The following is a 23,410-nucleotide window of genomic DNA, read 5'->3' on the forward strand; positions in this document are numbered from 1 at the left end:
CTGAAAGAAGCAATAATATTTGGGAAACATTTCACTTCATATTCACTGTTACAATATGAAGAGTTGCATGTACAAAATGTCAATATCTGTATATTTTACCCACCTAGTGTAAAACCTGTACATGTTTGGATGAAAACAGCTGATTTCCTGGCAGAAATTGAAGAAAGACAAAGCTCTTCCTCAACAACTCTGTTTCTCTGTTTTTTAGTTTTTATAGTAGCCAGACTTGAGAAGCTCACTTCACACAGATATGTTGTGGGAAATGGACCCATGTTCTTTCCAACTACTGCTGAGCTTCACTGTCTTTTCCATCACTGTCTTGCTAGATACGATGCTCTCACCGCTACCTGTAACATTCATGCATCACTAATTATCTTCTTGTAATGTAAAATGCTGTGTACCTACTGCCATCTATTGGTAAGAAAATTACATGATTACTCCGCTAGTCACTACTAGAGCAATGACACTCGAAGATGATATTATTTGCAGATAATTCATTTTCAAAAAATCTTTTAAAACCATTTACCATATTTTTCGGACTATAGAGTGCACCATACTAGCACCTTCAATCCATCCATTTTCTTTACACCCTTGTCCCTTAGTGGGGTCAGGAGGTGCTGGTGYCTATCTCCAACTGACGTTCCCGGCAAGAGGCGGGGTACACCCTGGACAGGTTGCCAGTCTGTCACAGGGCAGCACCTTCAATAAAAAAAAACAAAGAAAACTGGAAGCTGTTCTCAGTTTTCCATAAGGACCCAGCAGAGGGCTGCGTCCTAATAAATCTGCTGCACATATTAAGGTCGCAGCACTCCGTCTCCAAAGCCGAACCATGGTTTCGTTCACACCGAGCTTAAGTGCAGCGGCTCTGTTTCCCTCCTGTAGTACCAGATCGACAGCCCTCAACTTAGAAGCTGCATGATATGAGTTTGATAACATTTCTCTGTCGTGCCTGCTGCTAGCATGTGGTTGTTCTAAATGAAAATTTGCCCGTTCTTCTTTGATTTACAATATTGACTTCTAATGATTCACTTCCTGCTAGAGAGCCCCTGGTGGTTGAAGAAAAATCCACAGAAAAGCTACACCGGTCTACAATCCACATGGTTCGAAGCTTAGGAAAGAAGTAGCAGCTTATAGTCCGGAAAATATGGTACCGTAGGTGAAATTGAATAATTTCCATGACAACTGACAATCACTCACAATCACTCACACTAGTGTGCCGCGGAACAGTCGTTGAAAAACACTGTTGTGAATRAGAGAATATTTAGGTTGTGAATTAAATATTTAATTTGGAACTGTTGCAGTTAAAAATTAATGAATAACATAATGAAAAGATTGCATTAAAAAATTAACCACTTTTTTCTCAATGACTGACTAAATTAACCAATATAATGTAATGAATGAAACACCAAAGAGTTCTGTTATTTTCACAGTGAAACTGATTATAACAGTTTTGCATTTACCAGTACAGCCATTCTCCAGTCTGATCCTGCCAACAACACCAAGATATATGAAGTCATCATATATGATCCAGTTACTTACTGTTGCTAATAAGCATGATGTTATGCTGCTGTCCATCCAGAGAGGTTACTTTGTCAACAATGATTCTGGAGAACTGGGCTGCAGACCGGACCAGCAGGGGCCTCCCAGTGATCGGGCTCACCGCTCTCTCCATCAGAGGGTGGTTCATCGCAAACCGAAGGGCTTTTTCTGAGATGTCTAAAGAGGTCTTCACACCTTTGGCTCGCATTTCATCATTAATACACTGACAATACAGATCAGAGATTATGTGAGGTGGATCATTTTCATTACTACTATTTCATATCAGTTTAGGTTTGGTGCTTACTGAACGAGGGTAGGCGAAGCTCTCTTTTCCCTTGTCCTTCACCCAACCTCCAGGAATTATCTCATCCARAAGCTTCCCCCTGAAAACTTGCTGGATGTCTGACACCTTGTAGGCACAGACAGCGGACTGACTGCAGGAACTAGATGGCTCCCTGTGAATTGAGGTCTTGTTAATTCCAGTTCAGAAACAATTTTTTAGTGATATGGGGGAATGTCACGTACTGGAACAGTTTCTCAAATAAAATGCGAAATGTACATTTTTAAACTTTTGATGGGAAAGTGATAGTGAAGGATGATTTCCTGAGCTTCATTGTTACAAAAATAAGAACTTTGTCTCAGGATGAAATTGTTTTATTAGCCTCAAACAATTTCTCCTCTGAGTGGATTGAGGAGTCAAAGCACCAATTGTTTGAATTATACCCAACCTCGATTGGTTGCATCAAACACAAAAGTCCTCAAGGATGTTAACAGGATTGCCTCAGGGTGCTTAACGAGTGTGGTGAAAACGTTCCAAGATTTATTTCGCACTATCTGGATGTACTTCCACCAGTTGGTTTTGGGAACATGGATGCCTCTACCCTACTCAGTAGAATGGAGCATGTGAGCCTGGAGGTGTCTCGCTTAAGGAAGATCTTGGAAACTCAATCCACTGTGATTGAGAACCTGGAAGCAGTAGCGACAATTTTGGATCGCTGAATGACTGCAGTTGAGAAGTGTGACTCGCCTGGTCAAGCGCACTGGACCAGGGTAGTACGAGCGCATTATGAGGAAGCATCACAGGAGCTAAGGACTTCTGCTCACCAGTGGGAAGTCCAGCTGTTGGAGGACCTGCCGAAATCCTCCCCTTGACCAAAGTGGTAAAGAAAGGGATAGGAAAGCCTTGGAAAGATCAAAACAAAGCTGTAAAGCCCAGGAGCCAGAAGATGACAATAACTGGCACCAGCACGGATAACATCCCAGTGGTCAAAACTAGGGTGGTGAGTGTTTTTGTGTCATGATTTGCACCTAATCTTGACACTGACACCATACGCTCTTATCTGGCAGATAAACTGGGGAAGCCGGTGACATGTCGCAAAATCGATTCCACTCAGAAAAGGTTTTGCTCGTTTTATGTCACTGTTGAATGTGAAGACGTGATGGACATGTATGACCCACAGTTGCGGCCAGCTGGCGTTTTTGTTTGTCGTTTTACGAGGCCCGTAGGTCCAGAGAATCCAAAGATGGGTGTACTAGTGAGCCTCAGCAGCATTTGGTGCCTACTGTGTCTGACGCTTGGCCGGAGAGCTGTTGAACTCTCGAGTCAATATTATTAAATGAGTATTAATATCGTTTCTTACAATGTGCGAGGATTACCTGTTGGGACTAATGAATCGGATAATTTGCGCCGTTTAACTGTAAATACTCTCTTGGTGAACTGTGATGTGTGTTCAAGAGACTTTTCTACTGAAGCAAGACTTGGAAGGACTTAATTTCCTGCATAAAGATTTCTATGATGTGGGCAAATCTACCATTGATTTGAGTGATGGAATAGTTTATGGTAAAATACCTGGTGGTGTTGCTATCTTATGGCTTAAAAAGTATGATCAGCTGGTTAAGGTGGTCAGATTAAAAGTTGACTGGGCCACTGGAATTGAGTTTAGTGATGTGAGCAGAAGGTCATCATTCTCAATATACACACACCTTATGAATGTCACAGGAATGAAGATGAATATCTTCATAGGCTATCTTATGTAATGTCTGTCATCCAGGAAAATGCTTCCACTTGTTTTTTAATTATGGACGACATGAATGCAGATATTTCTGAGAAAAGTTCTATATTTGCAAATCACTTGATGCAGTTCTGCCTTGATAATGGTCTGGTTTTATCTAGTAAGGTGTTTCTACCTGATGACAGCTTCACATGTGTTAGTGAAACATGGGGTACAACCCCATTTCCAGATCACTGCATTAGTACAGCTGATACTCACCAGTCCATAGAATCAATGAGAATTAATTATGAGCTCTCTACTTCTGATCATATCCCTCTTTCTATATCTGTAAATATTGGTAATCTACCTGCTGTTCAGTCTGCTTACAATAGTCTCAGTGTTGGAAAACTAGACTGATCTAATTTGACTGAGAAGGATCTGGATGTATATTTAGCTCACTCTGACACTTTGCTGAGTAATATTGAGTTGCCATAGGATGCTGTAGCATGTTGTGATATTACCTGTAAAGACCCGCTACATGTTGTAGAGTTGTGCAACTTATATGAAATTATTGTGAAGTCTCTTCATGTCTCCAGTAGGGCATTGTGTAAGACTAAGCTGCACAAAGCAAATCCAAGATGGAATGAGCAGGAGCTTCATGCTAAGGCCAGGTGGACCTTTAAGGCAGGGGTTGACAGAAGATGGTCTTCTGTTTGGGTATAAGATATGGGCAAATCCGAATTTTAAATATGCCCTGTGTTTTATTAAAAGAAATGAGAATACAATTAGATCTAATTTGTCTGCAAGAAAAATGCAAAACAACTGCACACATGATTTCTGAAAGGAAATAAAGAATATGAATAATTARAAAACAGGCCTGGGAACTAATATGGATGGCGTAAATGGACAAGAGGAAATTACTCAGATGTGGCAGAAGCATTATTATGAACTATTTAACTGTGTTAAAAGCTCCCCGCTTAAGGCGAACAGTATTACTCACAATGAAGACGTGAAGTTTTATTTCAACAAATTTATAATGCAGTCATGATCCTAAATAACAATAAGGCCTGTGGTGTGGATGAGATGTCTGCAGAGCACTTCAAATGTTAAAGCAGAAAACTCTGTTTTCTCTGTGTTTTACTGGGTTTTTAGTCCATTGCATTTTACCTGTTATATTTACCTGCTAATAAATGATAAAGCTGGCAAAATAAATAACAGGGATAATTATCGGCCCATAGCTTTAGCCAATGTACTATCCAAGGTTCTGGAGAGGATTATATTATGTAAGATAGAACATTTTCTCCTTACTTAGGATAGCCAGTTTGGTGTTAAATCACACCATGGCACAGATATGTGTGTCTTTGCTTTGAAAGAAATTTTAGATTTGTATAACAAACTGTAATAACTGTACAATTTTTGTTTTATTGATGCCTCTAAGGCTTTTGATCGGGTTAATCATGAAAAGTTATTTTATAAGCTACACAATAGAGGGATTCCCAGATCTATTGTTACAATTTTGTCCTTTTGGTTCACGCATCAGTTAATATACACAAGATGGGGTAATTGTGTGTCAGCTCCTTTTAAAATAACGAATGTGGATAGACAGGGAAGGATTTTGTCTCCACTTCTTTTTAATGTATATATGGATGATTTATCAAAGTGGCTACAGCACTGTGGGACAGAGTGTGTTGTTGGTGGGGCCATAATTAACCAGCTGATGTATGCTGATGATTTAGTGCTGGTTTTCAACAATTATTGGGGACCTGTTCACAATATGGTCAGGAGCATGACATTATGTACAATGCATCGAAAAGTAACATTATGATTATAAGAACCAAGAAGAATCAGAAGTTGGTACTTCCTGACTTCTACTTATCTGGTGTTGTTCTTGACAGCAGTACACACCTTAACCAGTTAAGTGTGTACTGCTGTCAAATATTTGGGACATTATATGACTGATGATCTGATTGATGATATGGACATTTACAGATGCACAAGCCAACATGCTGGATGTGTTCTCTCAGTGAAAGTAGCTCTTTTTAAAGCATACTGCACTCCTCTGTATGCTGTTCACTTATGGAGACAGTAGAAACAAAGCAGTTTACAGAAACTCAAAGTGGCATACAATGACGGAAAGAGGATGCTACTTAGGATGCCGAGATGGACCAGTGCTAGTCAGTTATTTGTTGGTGTCTCCACTTTTCATGCTGTCGTGCAAAACCTTCTGTACAGGTTTATGTGGAGTTTACGTGTTTCTACAAACATCATCCAGATACTAACAGATATTTCACAGAGCTCAGTTAGGTTTAAGTCCAGAATATGGAATCACTGGCCGTCTAGCCTTTCTGTAAATCAGTGACTTGTATATGTGATTATTATCTTTTTATGTGATTGTTTCTTTTTAAATTTTCTTAAATTATCTTTGTATGGACCCATTTGTATCTTTCATAAAGCTGATGAATATTAACCCTGGAGCACTGTGGAAGCTGTGAGATCAGAATAAAGGGTGTCAGAGCTTGCCCAGTTTATACAGAAACCTACCTTTAACTTCTGAAAGTGATCTTTAGAGATCTCCCCTCATCCTATCTGTTGCAGGCATGATATGGATTAGCTATTCCCAAGTGGAAAACATTTAAATAAGTTGTTAATCTTCCCTGGAGTGACTTTTCCAGAAAGCGAATCTAAAGGTCTGAGCCTAGAATACCCAAAGAAATTAGGGTAAAGCTGGATTTCAATCTCGGGTCTTAGTAGGGGAGGGTTATAGTTCATGACAGGATAATTAGAAAAAGACCTATTAAGTATGGAGAGACAAGAGAAAGTCTCTTCTCTCTAGATTAGGAAAGTTGTATCTGAATGAAAGTCAAGACTTTGGGGACAATGTCCTGTGGACAGATGAGACCAGAGTAGAGATGTGTGGAGAACCATACTTCTGGAAATTACATGTCAGCACAAAGGCCCGAAACAATTGCCAAACTTGGTGATGGAAGGTGAATAATTTGGGTTCAGTTTTCACAGATTTTTCTGTGGAACAAAACTCCAACACATGTGTGGAAAATGTTCACATTGGTATGTTTTATGGTGAAAAATATCTAAAATGTGTGAAAGAAAATGTAGCTCAGGAAGCTGAAATACGGAGGTAGAATGTTACATGACTCTTTACTGACTGGCTTTTGGAAACCATACAATTCGGGGTCTGCAGTATAACACTTGATTTTAATTTCAGAAAAGGTAATAATTGGGAGGAGAGGCGCTTAATTTTTATTTATTTTTTGATACATTTTTAAGCCGGAGTGCAAGCGTCTCTGTTCTCTGCACRTTACCTCGTGCTTCTGCTGCTTTATTAAATTTTCCTCAGCGCGGATTCCGCGCGCCTCCTGTCACTCGAACTGGACACAGGCTGACCTGTATTGCATCAACCCAGTGTGTGTAGTTATTTTTCTTTGGAGAACTCTACATCAAGATAAGAGTTTAAAACGAACCGCATTAGCTTTGGTTGCGCAGCTCTAGCTCAACCGCAGGAATAACTTGCAGTTGCGTGTCTGTTTGCAGCCATTTGCGCATTGAGAATTATTTATCTTTGTGGACAGAATTATGTTCAGCATTTCCATCTCAACTCACTGCCCATCGTGTTAAACCATTAAATCAAATTCAGCAACATTGATTATCTCAATAAATAAATGTTACAGTATCTGTGTTAAGATATCAGCATTTATGGCCCCTGAAGCCCTGAGGGCCCGATGAAGCCGCTGGCTTAGTTTGGATTAAACAGAAGTGCAAATTATTGATGTTCATTTTAATTGCATTTTTTAATTAGTTTTTAAGACTAGTTATGGGTTTTGATATCGTTTCACTGGTGATGTTTTTCCGTAACATATAATTACCCAGTAATATTTTTACACTTCATGTCTACTTAACATCTTTTAATACAAAAACATGGTGGACCCCCTTATTATCCCAACCACCGGACTTAGCAAGTTGTCTGGTGGAAACCCTCATCATAATAGGGTTGCTGCTGCCAAAGGAGATTCCTCTGCACCTGTGCACATTGAGGGGTTATTCTTAGTTTTTCCACACAACTTCATGATTTAAATAATGACTGTTTTTCTGAACATGTTTTATAAGAAACTAATAGAAACAATATAATTTTTATCACTGAGTATGTACACTCTTTGTACTTTCAAATATGTTTTTTAGTTTTAGTAATGGCAGCAGAAGAAATGATGGAAGCCGTTTGGTCCTTGTTGACCATGCCACCAGGAAGCAGTTGTTTCTATGTAACCAAGAGTCCAGACTCTCTCTAGTAGCATTGCTCCCAGGTACTTCAGCTTCATAGGTTTAATTTTCTTTAAAATATTTCAGATGCGCTCTACAGAAAAATCCTTGATTAGGCAAATTTTCTGCAAATGCCTCAGAATCGACGGCAGTCTTTTACTCTATCTTTGTGGCAACTGAACAATCGGAATAAATTTATTTTTATCGCTGTACAAAGCTACATATGACGAGGTTAAAAAATTCTGAACTCCGCACCTTGGAACATAACTTACGGGCTAGAGGTGAATGTTGCGTAGAAGAGGTTCTCTGTCGCATTATTTTCATCTTTGAGGAGAAAGACGTCCTGCACCAGAGAAAGTGAACCTGTGTCTCCAAACGGGCAGTCCARACGGGCTTTCAGGAAAGAAGTCCATTTTTTGTCCAAAACTGAGGAGCCTCCCAAGTCACTCTGAATCAACACAAACGTCACACATTAAAGCTGCAGTATGTAATTTTTATAAAAATATTTTTACAGATCTGTATCTTGAATGAGCTGCTGCACCCTTTCTTTTAAGGATGGAGCTTAAAAAAAAACAATCTCCACCTTCTGCCAATGCTCCCATTGCTAACTCGAAACAGCTACTCAGAGCCAGGAAGAGGGTCTTAGCGCTTTCAGTCACCCCTCTGTGTGGTGCTGCAAACCCCACCCTCTCTCCTTGCTCTCTGCTGTGCTGCAGCTAGCAGTGCTAGGTGTGTACTGCTTGCCCATGAGCTAGTTAGCATGGGGATAGATGATGAGCATGTGAATGAGGATGATTGGCAACGCTAAGACCTTCCTCCAGGCTCCAATTGGTTGTTTTGCRTCTGGATGGCTCAGGAGAGGTTCATTTCTTCAGATAACAATAGTAGCACAGAAAAGAGGTGGAGGAGATCCATCTTTTCACAGCTTATCCTTCTCATACATACTGTCATGACATGGTGACAATTTTAAGAAATATGTTTAAAAAAACTTACTTTACACACTCGTGCAATTCTCGACAAACGCAGGTTGCTGCGTCGTTCCTCCACAGCAGTCTCAGTGAAGAACACGAACAAATTGTCATCGTCTTTGTTCTCTGAACTTTTGCTGATTTCAGCAACGTATATGGAAATCATGATGGGGTCTGAGTTCATAACATTTAAAATTATGGGGTTATGTTTTACAGGATAGAATTTGAAGTAAAGGAACCTTTAACAGGGTCGAGCAGTTACCTTACCATTGAACCAAGATATTTTTTCTTCAGTAGAGAGATAATTTTGTCCGGTTTTCAGGAAAATCTTTCTTTTTCCCATGAAGTCTACAGAACCAGCCGAATATAATGTGTTTTCTGTTGTGAGAAGAGGAAAAAGTTTTACATTTTCTGAAACCGATCATTACAAAAACATTCCTTCAGCATGGGTCGGATCTACTGAAACAATGAACTGCAGCTGTTTAGTACCAGAGTAAAAACTGATAACAGTGACACGATAATCTGCCTTTGTCTTGAACTGGAAGTGGTGAGGAAGTCCTCTGTTTGTCAAAGTCAGGTTGAGAGGAAAAGAATTAAACTCAAATAGACTTTTTAGCAGCTGATTAAAAAGTTTAAAACCTAAAACGTCAGGGGGCATTCAGAGGACAGCAGTGGGTGCTGGCAGAAAAATTTACGATTTCTTTGGGAGGCATTTGCTTGAAAGTAAACTTTACATCTCTTATGCACAACATCTGTGGAGACTTTGAGCTACTTGCTAAAACTGAAAATGACTGAAAAATGTACTCCCATTTATTGATGTTTTTACCAAATTATCTCTTACTTTCTGTTTAACTTTACAAACAATATCCCATAGTTTATCACAAGGATGATAAACGTGTGGTGATTTAATTAACAGCCTTACAATTTTAAGTTTAAAAGTTGCTTTGAGTATCTGATCAACTCCATTTGTTTTGTCTCTTGCTCCTGTTTCCTCTGTTTTTGATCTGGTTACAATCCTGCAGCTCATAGTCCAAATAGTACTAACTTTCTAAAGCATCGAGAAGAGAGCGAGATCTCAGAGAAATAGGAGGAGTGCAAGTTCACTGGTTGATGTTTTATGCAGGTCAGAACAAATGTACGACTATGAAGATGTAGAACAACTAAACATTTCATATGATGAAGTTTATTGATGCACACCTGCTGTTTGATCAAGAACTTCCAGGTAAGGAAACATTAAGATCCTGAGCTAAACACTGAGAGACATGAGAGAAAGTGTTGCACCAACCATCCATCATTGTGGCAAAGTGTTCATGGGGACTAAAGGGAGCTCTCCCCCTGCCTTCCTGAGTTCTGGTTTCCATGGTGACATTTCCTCCTTCGAACAACTGAAGAAACATTAAATAATTTAGAATTATTTAGAAATGATGCTACTTATTTTTCCATGCATCTGCTTTAATTCTGACGATTGAATCAGAAAACCAGTGCAACACTTTAATATCTCTATACCGTTAATGCCATTATTTTATTACAATAAACAAAATTCTGCCAACACAATAAAAGCCCAGCGCATCGTCCCAGCTAATGGTTCTGGTGTCGCAACTCCAGCCTTAAGTCTTGCGTACATGTAAACAAGCACTGTATATTTTTGTAATTAATTAAGAGCAATGTGTGTCCTGTGTTACTTACACCACAAAGGGTGTAAGTAAGTATGATTTCAAAAATAATTGTTTCTGGTTTCCCAAGACACTAAATATGTGTGGATCCACTGTCTAAATGACAAAACATTTTTGCTTTTGTGTCGATGGGGCCTTAGTTATGAGTGGAACGTACCAGGTGTGTGCAGAGAGGTTTGAATGCACGGGTTCCACACGTGAAGATTCTGCCATCATTCAGAGTATGCAGTGTTGTGATGTAGTTTTCACATTCCTGTTAGAAGAACAGCTATTTCTCCAAACAGAACATTTTAAGTTCATTCACATATTTCCTCGTGTTAATGTGCTGCAATGTACCTCTATTCTCTTGCCTTTAACTATACACTCAGATTTTTCTCCAGACGTCACCATCCATTCAGTCTGAAACAAAACACACCACGAGGTTAATTTGTTTGCTCTATTAAGTTGTGAAGTCTAATTTTTTTAAGTCATGTTTGAAATATATACATTTTTAAAACAACTGAAGTACATAATTACTTAATTGTGCTATAAAATGTTACTATGTGGCTGGAAAGCACATAAACCTGCCCCCTTAAAAGTGTTGCCATTACAGTGCATTTAGCTTATTGGTAGCAGTGAATGAGCAACTCCAAAATCCCTGAAGCTGGTATCGAGATATCAATTTTGACCCTATAAAGCCTCCTATGAAAAACCTATATAAATATCAGGAAATAGTCAGCATTTCATCCTCTATTAGGAATTTAAATGTTTTTTTCTATAACTATGAAGWATGATGGAGATATTCACAGTTAATTGATGTGGTAGCTGTCACTAAGGTGTTTGTTATTGTATCACTTGCATAATTTTTAAGTGTTTGCATGATTTTTTTCTGTTGTAACAGGATTAATAACGCATTACTTTACCAACAGCACCCTACAATATCCCTAAGTATTGTGTGTACTGTCCAGGTTCACCACCCAGTTCCACCCAAGCCCAGTTCCTACCTCGCTGGTCTTCTTGGTGATGTCATCCAAACTGAGCGTGATGACCTTTCCTCTGGCTCCGATGAAGAGCAGACCGATGTCTTCTCTCACCAGCATGGARCTCAAACCGYTMAAGTCAGGCTCCTTAAACAGCTTCAGGTTAACATCTGATGGAAAGAATCCAACCGGCATCCTCAGGTTACTTTTGAAATCAGCATTTTCATGATATTTAGCTCAGTGTGATTGATGTKACTSTATGCCATCCTTAATGTTTTTGAYATTGACACAAACGTGGACTGCATGCTTACAAAACCATAACATTAAAGACTGGCAACAGTCTTCTATGTTACATAAGAACTACTGATTAAGCAGGGCAACACCCCTTAGGGTGCGTTCACACTGCAGCCTGATGTGACATTGACACTCGTGGACTCTGTTTATTAATTAGGAAACTTCTGGGTTTAGAAACTACCTTAGTCGACAGGGTGTGAATACTTCTGCAGTGGTCTGGACATTTCAGTGCTGCTGCAGAGACGCCTCACCTGAGAAGAAAACGCTCCGGCGGGGATTCAGGCTTTGGGCTGATCCTTCACTCACAATGATCAGAACATAAAGGAGTGCTACCTGGCTCTTCATCATGACCTCAGACAGGAAGTAAAGAAAAAGCAMATTTCTATAACAGTTGTTATGGAAACAGCAGTTTATTTCCTGTCTTATAATTCGACATCACAGATTCTGTCAGATGTAGCTTCACAGAAACATAGTCATAAGTTTGGAGTTTCTATTAAATCAGGTCAAGTTTATTTGTGTAGGACATTTCATCAACAAGGGAGTTCAAAGACCTTTCCATCATAAAAAACATCAATTAAAACAAACATTACATTTTGTCAAATGCCATTAAGCTCATCAAGCAAATGCACATTAAATAAGTTGGTCAATGTTCCAATTATTACGATTCAAAAGCAGCTCTAACCATTTGGGCTTTTAGCATTGATTTAAAGGAAGTCAGTGTTTCAGCTGTTTTGCAGTTTTCTTTAAGTTTGATCCAGATTTATGGTGCATAGAAGCTGAATGCTGCTTTATCATGTTTGGTTCTGGTTCTGGATGCAGAGCAGAACCAGCAGGTTGATGCAGCAGCAGCAGATCTTTAATCTGTTCAGTGATTTATAAACTAGTTTGAAGTCTCTACTCTCAGTGAAGGACTGTAGAACTGGGTGGTGTAGAACTGGGTGGTGTAGATCTGGGTGGTGCAGAACTAGGTGGTGTAGAGCTAAGTGGTGTAGAACCAGGTGGTGTAGAATCGGGTGGTGTAGAACTGGTTGGTGTAGATCTGGGTGGTGTATAACTAGGTGGTGTAGAACTAGGTGGTATAGAACCAGGTGGTGTAGAACTGGGTTTTCTAGAACCAGGTGGCGTCTCCACCCTCCTGGTTCTACTCAGGTCTCCAGCTGCAGCTTCTGGTTTGTCAGTCTGACCTGCTGCAGGAATCAAAGCCACTAAATCCTGGATGAGTCTCTCTGGTCGGAGACTTTCGTCCTCTGGGCCTGAAACGTTCTGCAGCTGCTAGAAGGTCCACTGTGGAACCGGCTTCATGTGGCTTTGAGGTCAGAGGTCAGCCTGATCTCTAGTTTCTATGTATTTTAGTTCTAACCTTAATAACTTTAGATCGCTCCTCTTTAAGTCCAAAGATAATAACTTCAGTTTTGTCTCTGTTCAGAAAGTTTTGACACATCCTCACATTTATCTGTTCTCAGCATCTGTTCAGTGATTGGGGTCAAAGGTCACCTGGTGACATCATAATGTAGAGCTATGTATCATCTGTGTAGGAGCACATAGATATTGAATCAGAGGGGTCCTAGGATTGAACCTTGGGGTACCCCACATGTGACCTCCGACCTCTTCAATGAGAAGTTTCATTATTACAATAGTGTTATTATTAGAGTTAATTAAAAATTAACTAATAATTTGGGTTATTTGTCCTATTGAAAGAAAAAAATGCGGGTTCAATTTTCAAAGTCATATTTTCACCTTGTTACTTATTCATTAATAAATATCAGAGTTTCCCACTGYAGCATCTGTAAGTGCTCTTCAACTTAGATCAATACACTTTACCATAAACATATAATTCATGTTCTGCATGCTTTTATCATCACATTCACGTTTTATACCACAAGGGGAGCAAAGACATCACAATCATCTCTACAGAAGATTGAAATATGGGAATCTGATGCTGCGTTCACACTGCAGCCAGAAGTAATTCCAATATTTTATCGAATCAGATTTTTTTGGCATGATCGTTCATACTTCCAAATATATGCGACCTGTATGTGATCTCCAGTGTGAACTGCAATCTACCTGAAAGTGTCCCGCAGTAGAGAGCATTTGAAAACATCAAATATGTATCGGGTATACAAGCAACTTGTGCTGTTCAGACTGCGAAGAAAAGATCAGATACAGATCATTAGGCAAAAAAATGGAATTGGGTCACTTTAAGCTGCAGTGTAAACACAGCCTAATAAATCATTCACAAAACGTTTCTCATAGAACACTTTTTGGCTGCAGCTTGAAATGACCCAATTCCGATTTTTTGTCAAATCGGATTGTTTTTGTCATGGCTGTTCACACCTCTAAACATATGCGACCTGTATGTGTTCCGCAGTCTGAATGGGTAACAACCTGGAAGTGTCCCGCATGCGGAGCAGAGGGCGCTATAGTGTCAGCGTTCTCAGTGTTCTGCCAACCGCTATGAAAAGTGCTCAGTGTTTGTGGAAGTAAATATGGAGGCTAACGGTGGAGCTTAGCTTACACATCTGCAGCATATCAACAACTTGATCCTCATTATAGTCCGCCATGTTTGTTGTTATTCTTCCCACTTGTGTATCAGGRTGCATTATAGTGKCGTTTGTTGAGTATCACTGGCGTTCAGGTAGGATGAATGCGACATCAACGTTAGGTCGCGTCTGAATCGGATAYGTGTCGGATATCTAAGTGGCCCGAGTCGCATTTGAAAATAATCTGACCTGTGCTGTTCAGACTGTCATGAAAAGATCGGATACACGTTGCATTACGTCAAAAAAATCGAAATTGGGTCACTTCAGGCTGCAGTGTAAATGCAGCCTTAGATTTCTGTTTGGATTTAAGCTGTTTGTTTGTAAATAAAGTATTACATCACTGAAAACATAAATATGTTTACGAAGTGCATTATCAAAAATGGTCGATTTAGACATTACATTTTTTTAAATAAAACAAGATGTGATTGCTTACCTGTGATGTATGGTCATGTATAGGCAATTTACTTCTGATAACATTTTTGAAAACAGGAACTGCAACAAAGTTCTGGTTCTGAACCAAAAGTTCTGTATCAACTGTATCAACCACTAAATATTGGAATGTTTTTTTTTAAATAAACATGTTTTGGTTTCCCTTAGTTTTCATAAGTAAATTGCCTCTACATAACCACCAATAACAGGTAAGCAATCAMATTTTGAAAGTCTTAATCAACCGTATTTGATAATGCACTTTTTAATGTTTTTTAAATAATGTACATTTGTAAAGATAAACATATTTGTTTATAAAAAATCGTTCTGACTTGAGAAACTTTTTGAGAATCAAATATTAGTTTCCCACATTTCAATTTCTTGCAGAGATGATTTTGGTGTCTTTGCTCCCCCTTGTGGTATAAAATATGTATGTCACGGTAAAAGCATGACTTGTGTTTCAGGATGCATTATAGTGGCGTCTTTTATGGTAAAGTGCTTTAAGCTGAGCTGTAAATCACTTATAGATGCTAATTGAAAGACCTGAATGAAAAAAAAATAATTTAAATGAGACTCATTTCATAATGTATGAATCCATAATGTTTCTGAGACGTTTCAGGACCTCAACTGAAGCTAGACTATCTGATAGCTAGATCATCTTAATACAACAAAAAATAAACTGCTGTTTCTATAACAACTGTCTAAGAAATCATGTTTATTTTTCATTTCCTGTCTTAGGTCATGATGAAGAGTCAGGTAGTGCTCTTTTATGTTCTGGTCATTATGAGTGAAGGATCAGCCCAAAGCTTGAAACTCCACTGGAGGGTTTTCCTCTCAGGTGAGGCGTCTCTGCAGCAGCAGTTAATACAACCTAGAGAGATTCACACACAAGAAAAAACTGCAATTAAAAAGTTGTATTGACATGAAACGATTAAAGTCCTGTGGTGATCAGACACCGGCAAAAGACATTGTGCTGTGAATTGKGATGAGCTTGGACAAGCATTTTGCAATGAGAGGTCTTCTTCCCTTTCCCTGGTGGTGGAGGTCTTAGAACGGATGGAAGCCTGAAGGAGGGAGGAGCATAGAGGTGAAGAAGGGGCAGAGGTGGGTAGAGCACAGCTGGAAAGCAGATGGCACCATCATCTGTTTATATTATCTTATAAACAAAAGATTGATTGAAGATTGGCTATGACGAGGCATGGTCCGATACTGCAGTGTGAAATAATGCACATTATTTCATAATGTACGTTATTTCACTCTAAGTGGTGTTGCCCTGCTTAATCAGTAGTTCTTATATGTAACATAGAAGACTGTTGCCAGTCTTTAATGTTATGGTTTTGTAAGCATGCAGTCCACGTTTGTGTCAATGTCAAAAACATTAAGGATGGCATACAGTCACATCAATCACACTGAGCTAAATATCATGAAAATGCTGATTTCAAAAGTAACCTGAGGATGCCGGTTGGRTTCTTTCCMTCAGATGTTAAMCTGAAGSTGTTTAAGGAGCCTGACTTKARCRGTTTGAGYTCCATGCTGGTSAGAGAAGACATCGGTCTGCTCTTCATCGGAGCCAGAGGAAAGGTCATCACGCTCAGTTTGGATGACATCACCAAGAAGACCAGCGAGGTAGGAACTGKGCTTGGGTGGTGAAACTTTAATGAAAGTACACAAAATGAAATGTAAAGAGATACTATGTGGTGACGTTTTGACAGTTACATGGTAACAAACTTGATTCAATAATGTGGGTAATTTAACCTGTCATAGGAGGAAAAAATGAGGATTAATTTTCCAGTCATGTTATTCATTCATCATTAAATATCACRGTTTCCAAATATGTAATTAGCAAGTTAAATCGTTTGTAACTTACATATTTAGTTAGCTGTGAGTAAATATGTAGCTTTTAACCAAAATATTTAGTTTGGTAACTAAATACTTAATTAAAGCTAAATTATTTGTTAGAAAGCTAACTAAGTAGTACCTAAACTAGTACCTACTAGTGTGTTAGGATGCAGACTAGTTCCAAACATGATTARCTCTACGCCAGCTAAATATTTAGTTTACAAACTACATATTTAAATATACACAAATAAGTATAGCTACATAGCCAAATATTTATCTCCGGGCTTAATATTTAGTTTGATACCTATGGTGGTGAACCTGGACAGTACACACAATACTTAGGGATATTGTAGGGTGTTGTTAAAAATTAACTATTAATTTGGGTTATTTGTCCTATTGTAAGAAAATGGGGGTTCATTTTTCAGTCATATTTTCACCTTGATATTTATTATTCATTAATAAATATAGTTTCCCACTAAACATTTAGTGTTGTGGTAAAACTTTAAACTTGACCTTTGAGGTGTGAATATTGCGGTTTTGACTTAGAAAAAAGGAACTTTGTTTTTATGGAAAGAAGTGTAATCAGACTTCTGCAGAGGCGTGTTTTCACTTTGAATATGTTGCTGACGTAAAAAAAGCAAGTGAAACTGTCATGCTGGAGAAGATATAAGAAACTTGTTTTCACTCTGTAAGCTTGTCTTCAGTCTGAGAGCCTTCAAATCGCTGTTTAGCCTTTTGAATAAATACAATGACAATATGCATTTTGTTGTTTCTGATTTTTTTAGTGTCTTGTCTTTGAATAGGATAACGTTCAAGACATTAGCAAGATAAATATTTAGTTTACCAACTTGATATTTAGCTGCTATTTACATATTTAGCTCAAAACTGGACAGTAAAATTTAGTGACCAAGCTGAATATTTAACTCCAAACTATTTTTAGCTCAGAGAAAGCTAAATGTGAAATGTACACAATTAGTTAGCTCAGAGATAAATATAATTATTGTGAAAATATTTATTTTGAAGCTAAAACTTTAGGTTGAAGACAAATATTTAACTTGTTAGCTAAATATTTAGAGCAGTGGTGCCCTCGAGGCCAGGCATCCTGCATACTTTAGTTCTGTCCGTGGTGGTAACAACCTTTTCAACATGTCAGTGGTGTTCTTGGGCCTTGAACCATTATTTAATCCAGGTGTGTTAAACTGAACTTTAGATTGAAGCTATATAGTTATTAGGATAAATATTTAGCTCCAAACTAAATATTTTCAAACTAAATATATTTAGATAAATATTTAGTTTGAAGCTATGACTTTGTAAAATGAAGCTATTTATTTTCTCTTATGACGAACTTACTAACCCATATTATTGCCGTTACAAACGTAACGTTACAAATGGCACCCAATTGGATATTTGACTTTTCATATTAAAAAGACATTTTACTGTGTAGGAAGAATTTAGTTTATTGCAATAAAATGTATGTAAAACCATGGATCACTAAGGTATTAGAGTTTTGCGTTGTTTTCTCATTTTACCCTCAGAATTAAAAGGGATGCATGGAAGAAAAAGTAATATTCATCTATCCATTTTCTGTACACCTTGCTAGTTTTGTTTCAGTGGAATGACCAAACGAATTTGGATAATTGTGAAACGAGATGTATCGGAGACACTACCAACCCTGAACAGGAAGTATCTAGTTTAGACACGGAAAGTTTGAAATTTATAATCTATCCAACCTAAGACATTCTGTATCTGAATTGGCTTTCCCTGTGTTGCCTTGGAAGGGCTGCATATTTCCAATCTTCTTGAAGATATGTAAGCATAGCACTCCTTCCCAGCTCACCTCCTCCTGTTATCCATGCAGCTGTGGAGCTGACCGTTCCCAAGGACATTCCTAGAAAACATCTTATCAGTCTTCTGCCGAGAGGCTGAGCAACCTGGTTTCATGGCCCTGTGACGTCACCGCCTTCACTCGTGTCTTTGATTTGTCTGAATGTTGTCCTAATGTGTCCTTTCCTTTTTTATTTTTTTAGAAACTGTGGAGTGCTCACTTTTAACCCAGAAAAGGCACTCTTTAGCTCATTCTTTAGGAACTGTAGAGTACTCACTATTTAGACCAATATTTAATAGGGAGATTATTTAGATTATTATGCAGAGAGACTCCCATTATTGCAACGCAGAAAAGGAATTGGAACGAACAGGAACATTTAGTTTTTATTATTACTCAGTAACCGTGGAGTACTCATTACTTTTACAAATTTAGAGCGTACTTAGAAAGTCCAGAGAAAACTTACTCTTATTTAGCAACCCAGAACAGGGATTCGAACTTGGAACCCAGAATAACTACCTTAGCAGCTACATTTTAGACTCCTGTTCTTCCAAACCAGAACAGGGATTAGACCAGAGGATACTTACTGATACTGATCTACCAACCCTGAACAGGAGGAATCTAGTTTATTTACTTTAGATCAACATCATTAGCTTTTTCTTCTTTTGCTCTTTCCTTTGGTTTGTTTGTTTGTTTGCATTTCCTTTTAATTCTTGTAAAGCACTTTGTGTTACCTTGTTGCTGAAAATGTGCTATACAATTAAAATTACCTTTACCTTTTATAAATACCTTTTATTTCTCTGTTATCTTTGAAAGCACTTTATCCGTTGACTCACTTAGCAAAAACCTTTATTTATGAACTCTTCCGCCTCATTTCTATGCTGCAACTTTGTAGATGAGGTGGTGGATAACTTCCATTCTAAAATTTAAGATGGCATTGATTTTATTGCTCCCATTACAGTGAAGGTTTTGCCTGGTAGGAACAAGTCTCTGTGGAGAAATGCCCAAATCAGACAATGTGAAAGAAATCTTTGTCGTAGGGCTGAACGGAAATGGTGTTAAAATTTTACTTCATATTTATTTTGAAATCTACAAAGAAAGAGTGCAAAATTATCACTCAAACACTAAAACATGTTGGGGAAATGTTCTTTGTGGAAATCAGAAGCACAAATGTTAGCAGTGCTCGAGCTTTATGTACAACAGGCTCACAAACCCTCCTGGGACTGAACCACCTGAACTCCACTCTTACGCTGCCGCAGTGAATTTACCAACTTCTCTGCACAAAAATTCAAAGACTTAGAGGATTAATCTGCACATCCAAACTAATGCTATGCCCAAACATGATAAATGCAGGGAAAATGCACACAGACAGTCATACATCTTAATTCATTAATCTACAGTACTGCTTTTGTTTTTCTAAAATGTACTGTTTCTATGTATCTGCATATGTTGTACAGTGATGCATAATAAATAAAAAGAATAAGGTAAAGTACTTCGTATGACAATGTCCAATAATAGCTCTTTATCTCCATAAAGTACTGCAGGATAAGCATATGCAAAACACATTTTTTAGAAAACCTTCCRATTACCAGAAGTGTAGCTCTGTCTGGTCCATTTTTGGTCAAAACAAGGTAATTTTTCAGTTGGTGAAGTTAATTGTAGTGACCAGGGTCACCAAAAATATCCATCCATCCATTTTCTTGCACCCTTTTTCCCTCAGTGGGGTCGGGAGGGGTGCTGGTGCCCATCTCCAGCCAACGTTTCGGGCGAGAGGCGGGGTCACCCTGGACAGGTCGCCAGTCTGTCGCAGGGCAACACAGAGACACACAGGACACACAACCATGCACACACACACTCACACCTAGGGGCAATTTGGAGAGGCCAATTAACCTGACAGTCATGTTTTTGGACTGTGGGAGGAAACCGGAGTACCCGGAGAGAACCCATGCATGCACAGGGAGAACATGCAAACTCCATGCAGAGAGACCCCAGGCYGGGAATCGAACCCAGAACCTTCTTGCTGCAAGGCAACAGCTCTACCAACTGCGSCACTGTGCAGCCCCACCAAAAATATCATTCAAGAAAAGAAAAGAGTACACTGTAGTACTACCACTCCAAATATGATTATGAAAAAAATGACTCTTCATAGGATCAAAACAATTAAGGATAACCCTGACCTTCCTCTTCATGCCTTGGGAAGGCAGAGCATCTTCTGTCAGAGGCTTCTTCAGGTTCAGTGCAGTACAAATCGCTGCAGGAGCTCTTTCCTGCCAAGATCATCACAATCTTCAATAACTCTTTGAAGAATCCAAATTAATGAGTTACAACATTTAATTTTGATTTGGGATTAATAAAGTATTTTTTAATTGAGTTGAATTGAATTAATAGTACTTTAGGAGATGCACTCTTAATATGTTCAGTTAATGAAGAACTTTCTGTTAAGGAAGTTATTCACCTTTAAACACTGGAATTTTTTAAAAAATAAACATGTTTTGGTTCCTTTGAGTTATCAGAAGTAAGTTGCCTCTACATAACCACCCATAAAAGGTAAGCAATCACATATTGTTTTATTTTAGAAAAATAAACTATTTAAATGTATTTGAAAATGCATTTATTAAACACATATGTTTAAAACTTTTATTGTCAAGTTTTTCAGGTTTGGTTTGCTGTGGTGCAATTCCCCACTTGAAAGGGATAGTTTCTACTGTGAAGTCTGAACTGGATTTCACTCAACGAGCCTTTAATTTAGTTGACTCATCTTTATTTTTTGTATGATGGTCCATATAGCACATGGCACATAGCACATAGTCCATAGCCCATAGGTGAAAAACCTCAAAAGAAACAGAAACACATCCATTACATTCTGAATGGATGAATTAACAAGATAAATACATTGTGAATAATCAGATGTCTACCCCTTTAAACCAATTATTTCAAAAGAATAATAAATAGCAAATATTTTATAGTAAAATTCAACGGCAAGAAATAAATTAGCATTTATCAACATTTTGTTAAATATTTTCACAAACATTCTGACCAACATTTCTTTCGTTTTTCTTTCTACTTCAACCAATAAACACCAAGTGTATTTTTTATTTTTAACTTACTAGCTTCACTTCAATAAGATTAAACAATTTGATGCAACAATCAATCAGAGTTCATTTGCTGCTCCAATGAAATTCAGCAAAGAGCAGCAGCMTTGTGAGGCTTACCGGATGTCTTTCACAGTTTGTAGAAACTTTTACACAGTTCTGAATTTGCATGCTACCAGCACTGTTTGCTTCTCATGCTCTCAAACAGGAGTGACAGGTCAGTCACACCAAAAGTAGCTGCACTCTGATTGCTAGGAGATTGAAGATTGAGTCCACCTTGTTCTCCTCACTAACAGGCAGAGAGGAGCTGCAGAAAGGTTCAACAAAGGGGAGTGGCAGAGGGGAGTGGTTACCTAGCAGTTCACCGGAACATTTATTTTTTTTATTTCTAAACATAAACAGCTTAACTAAGCAAAAAACAAAAAATGTTCTGATATGAGAAACATTTTGTGAATAATTCATTAATTTCCCAAATTTCAATCAACTGCTGAGATGATTGTGGTGTCTTTGCTCCTCCTGATGATGAATGATAAAAGCATGCAAAGCATGACGTGCATGCGTTACAGTGAAGTGCATTAAATTAAGCTGTATATCACTTGCAGATGCTAAGGATTGATATTTCATAATTTATGAACCCATAATGTTTCTGTGAAGCTTTAGCTGAGATCTTATAACTATCTGAAGTTGTGACATCTAATTATTAACCAGGAAATAAACTGCTGTTTCCATAACAACTGTCATAGAAATGTGTTTTTTCTTWACTTCCTGTCTGAGGTCATGATGAAGAGCCAGGTAGCACTCCTTTATGTCCTGATCATTATGAGCGAAGGATCAGCCCAAAGCCTGAATCCCCGCCGGAGCGTTTTCTTCTCAGGTGAGGTGTCTCTGCAGCAGCACTGAAATGTCCAGACCACTGCAAAAGTATTCACACCCTGTCGACCTTTCCATATTTTGTCATGTTGCAAACACAAACTCTTGTGTTTCATTGTGACTCAGAGTGACAAACTAGYACAAAGAAGTGCATTAAAAATATGAAAATAATACGAGTGTAGCATGAAGATGCTGTCTATGAGCAATTCAAGCCAATCCTACCTTGCTATAAGTTAATGTTAGCTAAGTTCTTAAACTTCATTACTGTAACGTTAGCCCTTAATATTAAACAGATTTTAAAGGCAGGCAAATTGTTTTTTCCCTCCAATTTTAATCTAGCTAATTAAAAGCTAATATGTTAGTCAAAGGTATCCTTTATCTGCATTATTTAGCAACTTGGCTGATGTGACAGTGCTTGTGTTCTTTGCTTTGGCAACTTTAGCCACATGAAGACCCATGTTAGCCTGAGGACACGTGGTGGGGGGGGGGCAAAGTTGGCTAATGAAGACATGCTACCAGTGTGGAGGATGACAATGAGGACCAGCCACCAGAGAAAGAAGATCCGGTTTGACCAAAGAGAAAGAAGCAGCTGAAATATTCCCCAAGAAAATTAGGTAAGTCATTTTTGTCTTACTATTTTCTCCAGGTGAAGTGGGGTGTGAGGAGACAGATAAGCGGGGAAGGGGGAGCAGGAATCAACATCCAGCAGTTGAGTTAATAAGTTATGTTTTAGACAACTAAAAACTGGGGTTTAATCTATTTTTTATTAATAAACTTCTTAAGCCATGAGCCAGAGTATCTAGGTGGAAATAATTTTAAATGCTCAATAAGTAWTTCTGTTTTAGTTTTTCCAACAGTATTTCAGAGTTACAATATACTGACCAGAAGTTAAACCCTTTGATTGAAGAACAAATAATCCTTAGTTTTATTCTAATGTACAAATGGTTTGTTCTACAGCTATGATGGTAGTTATAAGTAGTCCAGTGTTTTCCACTTCACTTGAGGTAAGACTTAACATTAATGACTATGTTAATATAGCACTTTACACTGTAATGACACTTAATGACATCTTTATAACTGTTGCTAACTGTTTCACTTTACCTGAGGTAAGAGATGATATTAATA

At 38.2% G+C, this 23,410-nt stretch overlaps 2 protein-coding genes across 2 annotated transcripts in view; one reads left to right on the forward strand and one right to left on the reverse strand.

Annotated features, from left to right (window-relative positions):
• The window catches only part of LOC103459977 (semaphorin-4E-like), a 29,188-nt gene extending 14,435 nt beyond the window's left edge, over positions 1–14,753 (reverse strand). Inside the window, exons 1-12 of the mRNA XM_017303032.1 lie at positions 14,670–14,753; positions 13,761–13,838; positions 11,948–12,047; positions 11,427–11,572; positions 10,780–10,842; positions 10,601–10,696; positions 10,056–10,155; positions 9,038–9,148; positions 8,796–8,944; positions 8,075–8,250; positions 1,844–1,994; positions 1,540–1,762 (exon numbers count right to left, since the gene is read on the reverse strand). Coding sequence (XP_017158521.1) covers positions 1,540–1,762; positions 1,844–1,994; positions 8,075–8,250; positions 8,796–8,944; positions 9,038–9,148; positions 10,056–10,155; positions 10,601–10,696; positions 10,780–10,842; positions 11,427–11,572; positions 11,948–12,047; positions 13,761–13,787 — 1,342 coding nt within the window. The 5' untranslated portion in view covers positions 13,788–13,838; positions 14,670–14,753. The remainder of the gene's footprint in view (positions 1–1,539; positions 1,763–1,843; positions 1,995–8,074; positions 8,251–8,795; positions 8,945–9,037; positions 9,149–10,055; positions 10,156–10,600; positions 10,697–10,779; positions 10,843–11,426; positions 11,573–11,947; positions 12,048–13,760; positions 13,839–14,669) is intronic.
• A 1,364-nt stretch (positions 14,754–16,117) lies between these two features.
• Positions 16,118–23,410, forward strand: part of LOC103459978 (semaphorin-4E-like) — a 14,510-nt gene continuing 7,217 nt past the window's right edge. Inside the window, exon 1 of the mRNA XM_008401933.1 lies at positions 16,118–16,288. Coding sequence (XP_008400155.1) covers positions 16,118–16,288 — 171 coding nt within the window. The remainder of the gene's footprint in view (positions 16,289–23,410) is intronic.

Source organism: Poecilia reticulata, unplaced genomic scaffold, assembly GCF_000633615.1.
Source record: "Poecilia reticulata strain Guanapo unplaced genomic scaffold, Guppy_female_1.0+MT scaffold_145, whole genome shotgun sequence".
NCBI lineage: Eukaryota > Metazoa > Chordata > Actinopteri > Cyprinodontiformes > Poeciliidae > Poecilia > Poecilia reticulata.